This window comes from Medicago sativa, chromosome 4 (assembly GCF_051527215.1).
Source record: "Medicago sativa cultivar Bolivia chromosome 4, Bolivia_mono, whole genome shotgun sequence".
Lineage (NCBI taxonomy): Eukaryota > Viridiplantae > Streptophyta > Magnoliopsida > Fabales > Fabaceae > Medicago > Medicago sativa.
In genome coordinates this window covers 16,363,227-16,379,591 of record NC_140752.1, presented here as the reverse complement: position 1 = coordinate 16,379,591, position 16,365 = coordinate 16,363,227, and the positions used below count along the sequence as shown (strand labels likewise).

General features: G+C 36.6%; 1 protein-coding gene, 1 long non-coding RNA gene and 1 pseudogene across 2 annotated transcripts; 1 reads left to right on the top strand and 2 right to left on the bottom strand.

Annotated features, from left to right (window-relative positions):
• Positions 1 to 710: 710 nt before the first annotated feature.
• Positions 711 to 13,336, bottom strand: LOC146926757 (F-box protein CPR1-like; annotated as a pseudogene).
• Positions 4,591 to 7,825, top strand: LOC146926758 (uncharacterized). The gene is made up of 2 exons (XR_015005497.1): positions 4,591 to 5,046; positions 7,346 to 7,825. It is a non-coding gene; the product is annotated as an uncharacterized LOC146926758 (long non-coding RNA).
• Positions 13,337 to 14,516: 1,180 nt separating the features above from the next.
• Positions 14,517 to 15,279, bottom strand: LOC146926756 (F-box protein CPR1-like). Its single transcript, XM_085706965.1, has one exon. It carries the CDS (start codon positions 15,277 to 15,279, stop codon positions 14,575 to 14,577), a length of 705 nt encoding a protein of 234 aa, XP_085563091.1. The 3' UTR covers positions 14,517 to 14,574.
• Positions 15,280 to 16,365: the final 1,086 nt, after the last annotated feature.

The window sequence follows — 16,365 nt, the reverse complement described above, 5'->3', positions numbered from 1 at the left end:
AATGTATGTATCTTGCAACGCTTTGGGAGTTCACGACCTGCAGAGCAACATTATAGGCTTGACTTTCCTCATCAAAATCCTACAAGAAGTCAACGGTTAAATAATGATAAATCAAGGTTAATCATTAACCATAAAATATTCCAAAAGTTTTGATACATAAGGAGGTCATAGATTCGGTTCTCCAAACAAAATAACAACTAAAAACTAATGTTTGTCGTTAAAAAAAAAAAAAAAAAAAAAAGAAGTGAGTTCACCATGTGCCTTTCAGAATGCCAGATTTTTGGTTTTCAATTATAGTATGATCTCTTCACATGTGGGAATTATAAGTGAAACTCTATTATGTAAGTTTTGTAATTTTAACAGTTTACATGCTTTGAAATTTTATAGTTGATGAAACTTGTTCTCATTATATTTGTTACAAAGTGGTGTCTTTACCTAAGTTCTACACATCTATTTATTTATTTTCCTTAAACTATATTGCATTATCAATCATTCATTAAGTCATTAAGTACACAGCAGGAAGAAAAAGATTAAAAAACCAAAGTTGGAGTCTGTTAAGGGTGATACAATGAATTCTCTAGAAAAAGAACATGCATGAGACTTGTGACCTTGAAAAGGAAAAAACACAAGTTGCTTGAATTTGGTAGTAGGAAATGTATCAAAAATGCAATATTGACAGTGGCATGAATGAAAACACTACTTCCCACAAGAATATTTGAGAATATGAGCAAACTTTATGAAGCTTAAGTTCCTATACCTAAAACTGCTCAGACGCAAACCCTCAGGCACTCATTAAAATAATCAAATTATAATAAGGGGAAAGCAGTCGTGCCTCCTGAATTAGTAGTTGCAAAGATGGAATTTGAGGTTTGTTGGGAAGATGAGGGGAAACACAAATTAGCTCGACTCAACTCAAGCTGAAGTTAAGAAAAAAAGGGGACAAAATGTTACTTGTAATAGGTATTAACAATTCACATGCTACGAAGGTAACTCAAGTATCATTCCACTGATTTCTACAGGCAAACATCCAATAATGGTCGGTAGTTAATCGACAATATATACAGGATAAGCAGATAAGCCATCACACAATATATTATACACCAACAAGGATTTTATAGCGTCAAACAAGTAATATGTGGATGAGAAACTCACATTCAACAAGTTGAAACCAAACTTTCGACATAATGCTTGCCCCATGACCACCTTAACTTTTTAGTAATTCGAACTTTCTCTACTATGTTATCAGTGTTTCACCATTCTTATAACTAATATTGTATAATTGAATCCATGACTCCTGAACTCCAAAATCCTTCATTTTCCATATAATAAAATGGGTTTCCTCAAAATCATGACAAAAACAAAGACAATCCATCAAAACCACAACTGCTGGCTGATGATGTGGCCCCTTATCAAAACCCCGTGGCAATAACAGTTGAGTGTATGTCTCAGTTGAGAGATCAAGTGAAAGAATCACATATAGTTCAATACTAATACTACTGTAATTCAAATAAAAATAATGCAAACCAGAGTAATCGCGTAGAGCCAACCAATTAATGGTACCACTCAAATGCACACCATTGTTCCGACTAGCAAACGCATACTTGTGACTGTGAAGTGGAAGTACAGGGAAAGATTGAATATATCTCCAACAAGTATCCCCCAAGCTGGAAACTTTCACGGTTCTTATATTACCACGATCACGCTCTACACAAAACTCTACGACCTTAAAAGTTTCAACCAAATTATCATAACTAAAAGAGTACACCGGATATTCACGCCGAGGTTTAAAAGAATAAAATTCAGAACATTCCCCAGTGGCAGGGTTCCAGATAGAGAGCCATTGACGATAGGGTGAACGCTTCTTATCAATCAAGCATAGCAATCCATTGCATGAACCAACAACCCACCAAAAACAGTCATTATTATATAATTGATAGTAGGGATCAAGGTGAACTGTGCTCGGTAGTTTCTCGAGTAAACGGGAAATCGGAAAGGTTAGAAGACTGGTATTGATGGATCTTTGTTCACAGATAACAATCAAACAGAAAATTGTGCAGGAAAATTAAAGGAAAAACTGCAAACAAAACAAAAGAGAAAATAACAACTTTATTCATATCTTGTCCAAGAGGATAACAGTACTTAAATAGCTAGGTCACTGTAGACCTAATACAGAATTGGGCCGTGGGCCTCTTGAAGGAAAAGATAAAACTAGATAACTTATTATTGGCCCAACTAGCAAATTACTTCTTGGTCACATAATCTTTCAACCAAGCTGGCTTTTGACTTGTCCTTGCAGGTTTAGTAGTAATTGGCTTGCTAACATTACTCTCCGGTCCACCAACGACCTTGACCTCAAGGTCGGAGCTCAGTGTGGTAGGTTCCACAGGCAGATTGGTATCCAGGGGTGATGAAGAATCCAGAAGTTTAGAGTGTGGTAAGGTCAGGGGGGTCGGTGTATTAGTGTTGTTGAGTGTGACCTCTTCTTCTGGATCTGGTGAGGTACCATGCAGCTCTGGTGGGATAGGAACAGCGTTGGGGGTCTGAAGAGAACCATGATATGCTCTTAGTTGAGATACATGTATCACAGGGTGGATTCTCGTCTCTGGTGGAAGGTCCAGTTCATAAGCTAAGTTACCAATCCTTCTAATGATAGTGAAAGGACCAAAGAAGCGTTTAGAGAGCTTTGGACCGGCACGGCGAGCCACTGTCTGTTGACGGTAGGGTTGGAGGCGCAAGAGCACCAAGTCTCCAGGCTGGAAAACACAGTCTCGCCGTTTCTGGTTAGCTTGAACTTCCATTAGCTGTCTTGTTCTCTTCAAATTCTGCTTCAGAGATGCTAATATTGTTTGTCTGATTTGCAGGTTGGTATCAAGCTGGGGAATAGCTGTCTGGTGTTCTGTATAATCCAGGATGGTAGGTGGGAGACGGCCATAAAGCGCTTCAAATGGTGACATGCGGATTGCTGAGTGATAAGACGAGTTATACCAATATTCTGCTAAGTGAAGAAATTTGTACCACTGTTTCGGATGGTCGCTTGCAAAGCAACGAAGGTACGTCTCTAGACTCCGATTCACAACTTCAGTTTGTCCATCTGTCTCTGGATGATAGGCAGTGCTGTATTGAAGTGTCGTGCCCTGAAGGCGAAATAACTCCCTCCAAAATTGACTTAGGAATAGGGGATCTCTATCGGAGGTGATGGTTTTAGGCATACCATGGAGACGGCAGATCTCAGTGGAGAAACGGGTGGCCAGATCTTTAGCAGCAAACTTCGTGGGAAGCGCAATGAAATGGACATATTTCGTCAAACGGTCACATACCACCCAAACAGCCGTGTGACCAAATGAAGCAGGAAGATGAGTCACAAAGTCCATTGTGAGTTCCTCCCATACCTTTTCTGGAATTGATAACGGCTGAAGCAGACCTTGTTTCTTTGTGGGCATATATTTGTTTTGTTGACACACATCACAACTACGAATGAACTGTTTAACATCAGTGTAGGTTCCTGGCCATAAGAAAGATGTCGTCAGCCTTGAAAGAGTGGGCTTCAGACCAGAATGTCCTGCTGTTGGAGTGCAGTGGAATTCAGTGATGATGTTGTTGCGCCATTGGTTGATGTCAGGTATGTAAATACGGTCCCTGAAATACAACAAACCATTTTTGAAAGTGTATAGTTGTTGCATTGCCGGATCTTGAGAACTTTTAACAACCAATTGTTTGCCTCCTGCCTCTGTTGTAATAGGATCGCAGTTGTGACAAGAAGGATGGAACGGCTGAAGAGAGTACCAACAAGAGGTCGTCAGAAGAATCTGCAACATGCACTACACCATTTGTTGTCTCTGGCAACACTTTTTTAGGGGACGTGCATAAATTGTCCCCTAAAAGTCCCTAAGGCAACGTCTTTTGATTGTCACTAGAAATAAATTCGCAACCCCTGGAAATCGTCCCCTTAGATACTTATGGGGACGTTTTTGGAGCGTCACTCTATTATTTCTTTGGTAACAATCATGAATTGTCCCGTTAAATACTTTTGGGGACATTTTTGGAGCGTTACTCTATTATTTCATAAAAATTTCAACAACATCAAATTTTTGGTGGCAATCTTCCCTCTAAACTTGTTCACCAAAATACAAATTTTCCCTCCAATCATTCTTAAAAAAAATTAAAAAATCAACACAAAATATTGCTAACACAGCACGTAAAAAAATAAAATATAGCTTTTTTTTTGTAACACATAGTAGTAATAATAATATATATCTTTACGTAAAAATAATATAGCTTTTTCTTTTGTAACACATAGTAATAATAATAATATATCTTTATTTTGTAAAATAAAAAAAATAACATAATAACTTTTTTGGGGAATTAGTCACTTTAGTTCCTGAATGAGAAAAGAGTATTCACTTAAGTCCCTGAATGTAGAGAAATTGCAAAACGGTTCTTGAATGTAGACTTTGTTAGTCAATTTCAGGGATTAATGTGACTAACTGCGTCTACATTCGGGGACTAAAGTGACTAACAAAGTATACATTCAGAGACTATTTTGTATGGTAAAAATAATATCTGCATTCAGGGACTAAAGTGACGATTTCTTTCCTATTCAGGGACCAAAATACTTATATTTTTTTGACAAAAAAACATAATAAATAATAATAATAATAATAATAATAATATAATAATATAACATAAGAGTATCTTATCTTTATTTGTATGGTAGAAATACAACGTAATTAACTTTCCCAAATTCATTCAACACAAACCTAATCCAAATCACTCTTCCCTTCACTCTGTTCCATTCACACCCTCGTTTCAATCTAAGCCTAAATCAAACATTTCTCCAGAATCATGTGACCCTCGTTCCAGAATCGCTCTTGTTGTTCAACCTCACTTCATCTTCAAATTATCATCGTTAGTTTTTTGGCATAGAGTTAGTTTTTCAACCTGACTTCATCTTCTCCGGCAAAAGGGTTCTGACTTTCGACGAACGCAAGGATAAACACTCCAGCTATCTAAATTTTGTCACCGATCTACTATCTTACACAAAACAAGGTATGATTTTACACTGATATGTTGCTGAATTTGCATTTGAAACTGAAATGGTGATGATTGTCATTTTCATTCGAATCCAAAACCCTTATTGTAAAAATTAATTTTGTTAAATTTTAATTTACATGCTTGAAGTTAGGAGTGCTAGCTAATTGATGGTTTTAATAGCTAGCTATGTTTATCTTGTTGGTCTTATCTCTTCTGCTACTTATTTTATTAATTTTTACTTGTAATATGAAATGAGTTTATTATGAGGAAAAGTAATATATTACATGGAAACGATTCATTCACGAAAAAATAAACAAATTTTGAAAGGGTTTAATACCCAACTCCCCATTATACGGACTCTTGATACTCTACTCATTATAACTAAAAATTCTTCAATTAATAATTCTGCAATACCCGTTAATTTGATAGCTAACTTGTTAAGGAACTACTTAAAAAGGAACTACTTAAAAAGGACCAAGCCTTCATTTCTATTTTTATTTTTATTTTTATTTTTTTTATTTCAATTGAAAATCGATTTAAGTTGTTTTAATCGTTAAAGTTCCGGTTTTTCGTTTTTGAATGTTTCTGTAATACATGATATTTGTTTTATCGGTGGATTCGAGGGTTAATGATGTTTAAATTTTTGTCATGTATTCTTTGAGCAATTGTTTTTAATTTATGAAAAAAAGTTTCTTTAATTCGATTATGAAATTAGCTTTGTGTTTGTGAATAACCCAGGTTTAATTATTATAGTTTAATTTTAAAGTAGTAGTTGGTTTAGTTTTAGTGTTTGTGATGTTTTGGAATTTCTTTTGATGTATTTGTTGACCCTTTTATGGGTGTTTTGTCGTGAGCTATTGAAATAGGGTTATTTGGATTTGAATGACCATGCCACTAGAAGTTAGTTGGTTACTAGGCTGTATTGACACTCAGTTTATGAGCCATGTTTGGATTAGGCGTGACCCATTGTCAGACACGCGTTGTGTTCGACACCGACACTGACATATAATTACACATAATTATATGATTTTTTTTTTAAATTAGTAGCGTGTCTGTGTCCGGTAAACTAGTTATATTTTGCTTGTTAATATATGCAAAAAGTTGTTAGTAGTGACATCACTTGGAATGTAGGCAAGTGCCTGAAACTGTTAAGTTGCGTGTGTAGGGTCAGAATTAGAGCTGTGCGAATTTATGATTATGTTGTTTTGCTGAATTGTTTAAGATGTGTGTCTCGGGTCGGATTCTGTTTGTGGTGTACAATTTTATGCATATATTTTGTTTTGCTTGTTATTATATATGCATAAAGTTGTTAGTAATGACATCACATTATCTAAATGTAGGAGAGACTCTTGTCACATTATCTAAATGTTCTTGTGTTAGCATAATTACATTTAAATTTCCAACATGATATGATAGAAAGTGGATTTTGAAGGAGTCCATAACGAAACTTCTGGATCTGGTTCGGTGAACATTGATTATTGAATACATTGGATCCATATGCCATTCTTTTGGGATGATTGATGTATTTCTTTCTTTCCTCTTGATAATATTAATATGCTCAGTAGGGAATCTCGTGAATTTTCATAGGCTAATAGGTTATTAATTAATAATTATAGGTCTATTTTCAATTCAATTCTTATATATATATATATATATATATATATATATATATATGTTGGCTGAGTATTACTTATGGCTTAGGTGGTGCTATCTTTTGAGAAGCCAGTGTACAAATTTGCCTTTTTAAGATTCTGAAAAGTTAGAGGTTACCTTCATTTTTCTGTTTCACGATTCTATTTACTATTCTGCCTTGTGTTTTCTTGGTTTGTACTGTTTTTCCAAACACTGCACATGTTACTTGTAACTAGGCCAAAAATCTAATGTTGTATGTGACAAAAAGAACGAACTTTTGTTTTGTTGAGTAATTTTGGTGTCCTTGTCGGGGGATCATTAAATATGTTGTCCATGTTTGCTGTGATTTGAACATTATATTCCCTTTTGAATATTTGTTTTATCTGGATTGTGAAAATTGAATGGTAAATGGTGAATGAGATTGATAGTGACAAAATATAGGTTTAAAACTTGGAAAATGTCTCATTCCAGCTGAAAATTTCTTTAATAGACACTCTGTCTTGTATGACAAAATGCATTTAAACATGTGATTTGCTCCTTTCATGCTAATTGCTCATTTTATTATGTCCCAATCACTTTGACAAGAGTCTATCATATCACTTTCTATCCACTTGTTGATGTCTTTGATTGTCCTTTGAACCAACAATATCTATGGTTGATGTATTTTGTTGTTCTTATGCAGCAAGTTATCAATGAAGATGTTGTACAGGATGACATAGATGAGGAATTTCAAGAGGAAGACGTAGATGATGAATTTCTTGAGGACGAATTTCTTGAGGACAACTTAAGTGATGAATTTCAGGATGATGACCTAGATGATGACCTAGGTGGTGAATTTCAAGAGAATGACCTAGATGATGAAATTCAGGAGGATGACATCGGTGATGAATTTGAAGTGGACGATTTGGGTGATGAATTACAAGATAAACTTGAATGATCGAGTTGGATGGTGTTTTATTTTGGTTTGTAGTTAAACCACATTTTGGATTGTAGTTAAACCACTAAACTTGTCTGATCTATAGTTTTGTTATTTTGCTAGGCTTATACTTCAAAGCATTAAACTTATGAAGTAATGTTTGACATTTTGATTGGTAGGATTATTATATTACATCTTTTGTGGTTGTATTGCTAAATTCGATCTTGTTTGAGTTATAATTGACAATTTTAATATTGCCTTTAAGCTATAGTTACATTTCTAAAATAATTGGAAAATTCTAAAATTTTACGAGTACACTCTAAAAATGTTGCCTGTAAGCTATGGGGACGTTTTTAGGTTTTCTTAAAGATTCACATTTAAGGCAACGTTTATTAATTGAAGCAACCTATGGGAACATTTAAAAACGTCCCCTCAGAATCCCCAAAAAATCGTCCCCTATTCCTAGGGCTTAGGCGACGTTTTGAAAAAGTGTGCCCAAAGATCATGAAAAAACGTCCCCATAAACTATAGGCAACGCTCGTATAGGAGACCCCTGGAAAACGTCCCCTATACCTTTAGGCAACGCTTTTCATAGTTCTGGCAACATTTTTCGATTGTTGTTATAAAGGATAAATGGTGTAGTGATGTTTACGGCTTAGAGCATCAGCCACAAGGTTATTCTTTCCAGGTTTGTAGAAAATTTCAAAACTAAATCCTTGAAGTTTAGCTGCCCATTTTTGTTGCTCCGGTGTTTGAATAGTTTGTACCATCAGCTCCTTAAGACTTTTTTGATCCGTATAAACATAGAAATGTCTGCCCACTAGGTATTGACGCCACTTTTTTATTGCCTCAGTTATTGCGAACAGCTCGCGAGTGTAGACGGATGATTTCTGAAGCTTATTGCACATTTTCCGGCTGAAGAAAGCAAGAGGATGACCGGCTTGCGACAGGACAGCCCCCACAGCAATGGCTGAAGCATCGGTTTCCAAGCAGAATGGTTTAGAGAAATCTGGTAGTTGTAGTACCGGAGTGGTTGTCATGATGTGTTGTAATTCTTTAAATGCTGTAGCTGCTTGATCATTCCAAGAGAACTTTGTAGATTTGAGTAGATCGGTGAGAGGAGCGGCAATTGTTGCGTAGTGTCGAACAAAGCGGCGATAAAATCCGGTGAGACCAAGAAATCCCCTAAGTGTCGTGAGAGAACGTGGCGTGGGCCAATCAAGGATCGCTTTGATCTTTTCCGGATCTGGTGCAACGCCATCCGAAGAAATGACATGACCTAAGTAATCAACTTTTGAAACTGCAAAAACACACTTAGACATTTTGGCAAAAAATTTATGTGCGGCAAGCAAATCCAGTACCAAACGTAAGTGAATCAAGTGGTCAGTCATAGAATTGCTATAAATCAATATGTCATCAAAAAAAACTAAAACAAACCGTCTAAGATAGGGTCGAAAAAGATCATTCATGGCCGACTGAAAGGTAGAGGGGGCATTAGATAACCCAAAAGGCATAACAAGAAACTCATAATGACCATCGAATGTTCTAAAAGCAGTTTTATGTGTATCTTCCGGCACAACTCTAATTTGGTGATATCCTGAACGTAGATCCATCTTGGTAAAGACCGAGGCTGAACCGAGTTCATCTAAGAGCTCGTCGATGGTTGGGATGGGGAAACGGTCACGGATAGTAACGGCGTTAAGGGCCCGGTAGTCAACACAAAATCTCCAACTACCATCTTTTTTTCGAACAAGGAGGACAGGTGAGGAATAGGGGCTATTGCTAGGGACAATGATTCCATCTTGAAGCATGTCATGGATTATGGAGGTCATAGCTTCTTTTTGAGAGTGTGGGTATCGATAAGGTTTGACATTGATTGGGGGTGTGTTAGGGAGGAGAGGAATTTTATGATCATGAGGGCGTGGTGTGGGAAGGCCGTGAGGGTGTTGGAAGACAGTAGGGAAGGATTGAATGAGGCTTTGGATATCTGGAGGTAATGGGTCTGATTTGTGGGTGTCTATTGGGTCTAAATTTTCAGCGTCTGTATGGTGATTAGGTGTGGACGGTGTAAGTGTGAGGAGGTGCATGGAGGCCACAGAATCGTTATGGATAAATTGACGTATTTGGTGGAAGGTGGAGGGTGCAGCAGGTGTGCGAGGGTCACCACGTAGGGTAATCTGTTGGTTATTATGTAAGAAAGATATGAATGGGACGGAGAAATCAGCTGATATAAGGCCAAGGTCTCTTAACCATGCCATGCCCAGCACAACATCTGCGCCTTCTATTGGAAAGAGGTAAAAGGGAATGTCAAAGGTGTGGTTTTGTAGTGTAATAGGAACGCTGGGGCAGAAACCATCACATGTGAGGTGTGATCCGTTTCCAACCATGACCGAGAGATTAGGTACATGGTTGTGTGGAAGGTGAAGGTGGGTTGCAAGGCGAGGTTGGAGTATATTATGTGTGCTGCCGGTATCAATTAGAACAGATACTTCCAAACCATGTAGAAAACCTTTAAAACGGAGGGTTTGGGGGGAAAATTGACCCGTGAGGGCCTGTTGGGAAAGGTAAAAATAAGTATCGGGCTGGTCGGTGATAGGGTCTGGTTCAGGTTCAATTGTGGAGTCATCAATAGGATCATCCGGGTCAATGATGAGCAAGAGGTAACGACCGGTAGCACAACGGTGTCCAGCTACATATTTCTCGTCGCAATTATAGCACAACCCTTGGGTACGGCGCTCTTGCATTTGAGCTGATGAGAGACGGCGGATGGGCATTTTAGTAGTAGGAGGGTAGGTCGGTTTGGGAAGAGTCGTAGGTGAGGGAGGGATTTTTGTAGAGTTGTGTGGTTGTGTGGTCTGTGGTGTTGTGGTGGGTATATATGGTCGGGAAAATTTGGTTTTGGAGTCTTTAATCTTAGCCTCAATGAGTTTGGCTAAGCCAATGGCTTGTGAAATGGAAAAGGGGCGTTGGATAGCAAGTTCGTGTCGGATTTCCGGTATTAGGCCCGATATGAAACAGTTTAGGAGGGCATCATGAGGAAGGCCCAACACTCTATTACCTAGTCTCTCAAAGCTGCTTTGGTAATCAGCTACAGACCCTTGTTGTCTTAGTTTGAACAATTGTGCTTGATGGTTTTCATATGTTGAGGGACCAAATCTTAGTTCCAAAGATCTAGCAAATGACTCCCAATCAGTGATCTGATTATTTTGATACATCCATTTGTACCAACTAAGAGCTTCACCTTTCATGTAAAAAGAAGCCATGGGTAAACGGGATTCTTGGTTAATATTGTAAAAAGCAAAGAATTGATCAGCCTGAAATAACCACTCGAGTGGGTCGGTACCGTCGAAGGTGTTCATTTCAACTTTGGGTGAACGAAAATTGGTTTGCGGTGGTGTTGTGTATGTGGCACCGTTCGACGTAAAAGAGTTGTTGAATGATGGTGAACAAAAAGGGTATGGGGTCTGTGGAGTTAGAATTGAATATGAGAATGGTGGATTTGTGGTGGTGTTGGTTCCGGTAGGTGGTGGAGGGTATCCAACAGGATAGATGGTTGGTTGTGCAAAGGAGGACATGTATGTTGTTGTTGGTAGTGGCACGTGGATGGCAGTGGTGTATGGGGAAGTAATGAAATGGGTTTGTTGAGCGTTTGTGAGGTATGAGGGGATAAAGCTTTGGGGTTGTTGTGCTGGTGAAGGGATTGGTGACAGAATGGGTTGTTGTGAAGAAATGGGTTGTTGTGTTGTTGAGAGAATTGGTGAAGAAACGGGTTGGGTTTGTTGTGTGTTTGTGACAATATGAGTGAGTGGTACGGACAAGGTTGTGGTTGTGTGTGGTAGGGAGGGAATAATGGCTTCATAACCAGGAGGAACAGAAGGTGGAACGGTGATACCTGGTGAAGTGGGAGCGGTTGTAGGTGGTGGTGTGGTCCTGGACTGCAGAAGTTCAGTGAGGAGGGCGGTGAGGGAGGTGTGCTGAGCTGTCATCTGCCTCTGAAAGTTTTCATCTCTGGAATCCATGAGACTCTGCTGGTTGTCCATTTTGGTGTGAATGATTCCCAGCTGCTCAGTTAACCGTTGGTTGGTGTTGATGATGGATTCTTCGAGTCGTTGTTGGTTGGCTATGAGGGTTTCATCGATTTCCCTGTTGGGTGGGTTGGCTGGTTTAGGAGGCATGGAGTTTGGGCAATGAAAGCACCAATGATGGATCTTTGTTCACAGATAACAATCAAACAGAAAATTGTGCAGGAAAATTAAAGGAAAAACTGCAAACAAAACAAAAGAGAAAATAACAACTTTATTCATATCTTGTCCAAGAGGATAACAGTACTTAAATAGCTAGGTCACTGTAGACCTAATACAGAATTGGGCCGTGGGCCTCTTGAAGGAAAAGATAAAACTAGATAACTTATTATTGGCCCAACTAGCAAATTACTTCTTGGTCACATAATCTTTCAACCAAGCTGGCTTTTGACTTGTCCTTGCAGGTTTAGTAGTAATTGGCTTGCTAACAGGTATCAAAAGTATTATCCCATATAAGTGCGAGGTGCGGATTTCGTGCAGATTTCTTGAGATGCATTTGAACGAAGAAAGGATCAGAGATGATAGGGTTAAATGACTTGATGACGGACCTGAATCGGGAAGACAATCGCCAAATTGGGTTGGCTTTTCATGTCGGGGAAATCGGAGCGACACCGCATTGGGTTGACTCGGAAACAACCGCCGCCAGTTCATGTTGAACCCTAGCAGACAATTAATTGATATCAATGAGACATATAACAACACACAAACTCAAACAAACTAACAAAGAGAACAGAGGAAAGACTTTCTATTAATATTAAACAATATATTGATGCAATGCAAGGCTATGGTACATGATGTGCCCTTTATAGGCTTCTAACCTTAATAACTAAGAAATTAAAAGCTTAACAGAGCTGGTGATAGTACTTAGATTTTTTTTTTTTTTTTTTTTGAGGAAAGTACTTAGATATTTCTACTTATTAATTAATGACTAAGCAAATACATTGGCTGCGCTAGATTATTCCTAGCTGTGCTACTTATTTTTTTTAGTCTTAATGACAAAGTAACTTAATAGTCTAATCTTATCTCATAAGTAAAAAAAGCAAATGGTGCCACATCATAACTTCTTTAATCTTCTAGTACATTCTTGATTTAATTTTCAACATTGCCTCCCTTAAATCAAGCTTTCAAACTTGTCATTCCAAGCATCATCTTCAACTTGTAAAATAAATCGATCTTCAACAAGCTTTATTTGTAATTTGTTCTTCAGTAGGACAATACTCGATCACCACTTCTGTTTCAGCAATCAACTCTCATATCTTGTGAAACCGGATATCAATATGCTTGGACCGCCCTTGAAAAACTAGAATTTTAGACAGTGCAATAGCTGACTTGTTATCACAATATATCTCTGTAGGAGTATTCTGCTTTTGATCCATCACTTCTAAAATTCTTCTCAGCCACACTGTTCGAGTAGCACAACTATATATTGTGCTTCAGCTGTGGAAAGAGCGACAACATGTTGTTTCTTCGAAGAACATGATATTGCACCGGTGCCCAAATGAAATGTATTGACGTACTTTTTCTTGTTTCTATACCTCCTACCCAACACTATTTGTATATCCAACAAGCTTCACATTACTATTATTACCATTAAAATTCTATCGGTCAGAGTACCTTTGATATAACGAAGAATCCTCTTGGCTCCTTGCAAGTAACTAACACGTGGCTCCTCCATGTATCTGCTAAGTAAACTAACTCCATATACTATCTGGTCTTGTTGCAGTCAAATATCTCAAACTTACAATCAAACTTTTATAATTTCAGTTATTATAAAAATAAAAATTAGTATCTATTCTATACAATGTATAGTGAAAGTAGACCCTGATGAGTTGGCCTTTTTCTCCTTTCAAATTATAGCTTTAAGCAAATTTTATATCTTCTGCGTAAAAGTAAGAATAGTTATAATATACTAAGTAGTGTCACCTGAAGATACAATGTATACATAAGATAATTGTTTACCACTAATCCATTAGTTAAATTTCATACTTTTTAACATCTTTTAAATAAAATTCATGGTAGTTTTTTTAAGAAAAAAAAACTATACCACTTATAACATATACAATAATAGTAATTATGATAAAATAAGTCACGATAACAAAAAAACTATACCACTTATAACATATACAATAATAGTAATTATTATAAAATAAGTCACGATAACATATACAATAATTGTTATTATTATAAAATTATAAAATAAGTCACGATAACATATACAATAATTATTTATAAAATTATAAAATAAGTCACGATAACATATACAATAATTTTTATTATTATAAAATAAGTGACGAGACTAATATTGTTTTTTTTTTTTTGTGGTGGCCGGAGTTTGAACCCCGGACCTTGCATATTTTTATGCATTGTTCATACCAACTGAGCTAAGCTCACAAGGACAGTCACGAGACTAATATACGCTACTATAACGAATTACTAAAAATAAGTTATTTTATTATTTTTTTGAAGGAAAAAATACGTTATTTTATAATATCCTTTATATTAAAAATTGAACAATTATAATACAGATTTTATAAAAAAAAAATTACGCTTGTTTATTTTCACGTTACTTTCTACAAATGAGTCACTAAAGAGTAATTTTGAGGCATATGGTTTATACATGAGACAATTGTTTCTCATTGATAAATTAGTTATGTTTTTCTCTTTAAAATAAAAATTAGAATAAATAAAATATGTTAATTATATTTTTTTTATAAAATTCATTCATGTAACATATGTGTGATACTTAAATATTCTCAAAATAGGTTTTTTTATATCTCTTGCATGAAAAATAGAGTAATTATAATACAGTAATTATTATTTTTGGTAGTGTAGATAAGCCATCATATAATATATTATACACCGACAAGGATTTAATAGCGAAAAACAAGTAATATGTGGAAGAGAAACTCACATTCAACAAGTTGAAACCAAACTTTCGACATAATGCTTGGCCCATGACCACCTTAATTTTTTAGTAATTCGAATTTTCTCTACTATGTTATCTCTGCAATTATAGGTTAGTACCATGCTGTCTTCATCACTAGTCAATATCAGTGTATCACAATTCTCAAAAAGATACAATGGCAACAAATCCAAACATTTATGTTCACTTGTTGAAAATAAATTCTTATAACTAATATTGTATAATTGAATCCAAGACTCCTGAACTCCAAAATCCTTCAATTGCCATATTACAAAATGGGTTTCCTCAAAATCATGACAAAAACAAAGACAATCCATCAAAACCACAATTGCTGGCTGATGATGTGGCACCTTATCAAAACCCCGAGGCAGGAACAGTTGAGTGTATGTCTCAGTTGAGAGATCAAGTGAAAGAATCACATATAGTTCAATACTAATGCTACTGTAATTCAAATCAAAATAATTCAAACCAGAGTAATCGCGTAGAGCCAACCAATTAATGGTACCACTCAAATGCACACCATTGTTCCGACTAGCAAACGCATACTTGTTACTGTGAAATGGAAGTACAGGGAAAGATTGAATATATCTCCAACAAGTATCCCCCAAGCTGGAAACTTTCACCATGTTTCTTCGGAAGAATGAAAGCTTCTGAACGAAACTATACAACCTTAAAAGTTCCAACCAGGTTATCATAACCAAAAGAGTACTCTAGATATCCAAGCGGAGCACCAAGAGAATAAAATTCAGAACTTTCCCCGGTGGCAGGGTTCCAGATAGAGAGCCATTGATGATAGAATGAAAGCTTCTGATCAATCAAGCACATCAATCCATTGCATGAACCAACAACCCACCAACTACAGTCATTATTATACAATTGATAGTAAGGATCGAGCTGAGCTGTGATCGGTAGTTTCTCGAGTAAACGGGAAATTGGAAAGGTTAAAAGACTGGTAACAAAACAATTATCCCATATAAGTGCGAGGTGCGGATTTTGTGCGGATTTCTTGAGATGCATTTGAACAACGAAAGGATCAGAGATGATAGGGTTAAATGACTTGTTGACGGACCTTAATCGAATCAGTGATTTCACCGGGAGCCACCAGATGATTTCTAAAATAAGTTCGTCCGGGAGGTCGGGAAGACAATCGCCAAATTGGGTTGGCTTTTCATGTCGGGGAAATCGGAGGGACACCGAATTGGGTTGACTCGGAAACAACCGCCACCAGTTCATGATGAACCCTAGAAGACAATTAATTGATATCAATGAGACATATAACAACACACAAATTAAACAAACTAACAAAGAGAACAGAGGAGAGACTTTCTATTAATATTAAACAATAAATTGATGCAAGGTACTTAGATTTTTTTTTTTTGAGGAAAGTACTTAGATATTTCTACTTATTAATGACTAAGCAAATACATTGGCTGTGCTAGATTATTCCTAGCGGTGCTATTTATTTTTTTTAATTTTAATGACAAAGTAACTTAATAGTCTAATCTTATCTCATAAGTAAAAAAAGCAAATGGTGCCACATCATAACTTCTTTAATCTTCTAGTACATTCTTGATTTAGTTTTCAACATTGCTTCCCTTAAATCAAGCTTTCAAACTTGTCATTCCAAGCATCATCTTCAACTTGTAAAATAAATCGATCTTCAACAAGCTTTGTAAAAATATTTGTAATTTGTTCTTCAGTAGGACAATACTCGATCACCACTTCTTTTTCAGCAATCAACTCTCATATCTTGTGAAACCGGATATCAATATGCTTGGACC

Coding starts and splice junctions, on each gene's coding strand:
- LOC146926756 (XM_085706965.1), bottom strand. CDS start 15,279: ATGATAACCTGGTTGGAACTTTTAAGGTTGTATAGTTTCGTTCAGAAG.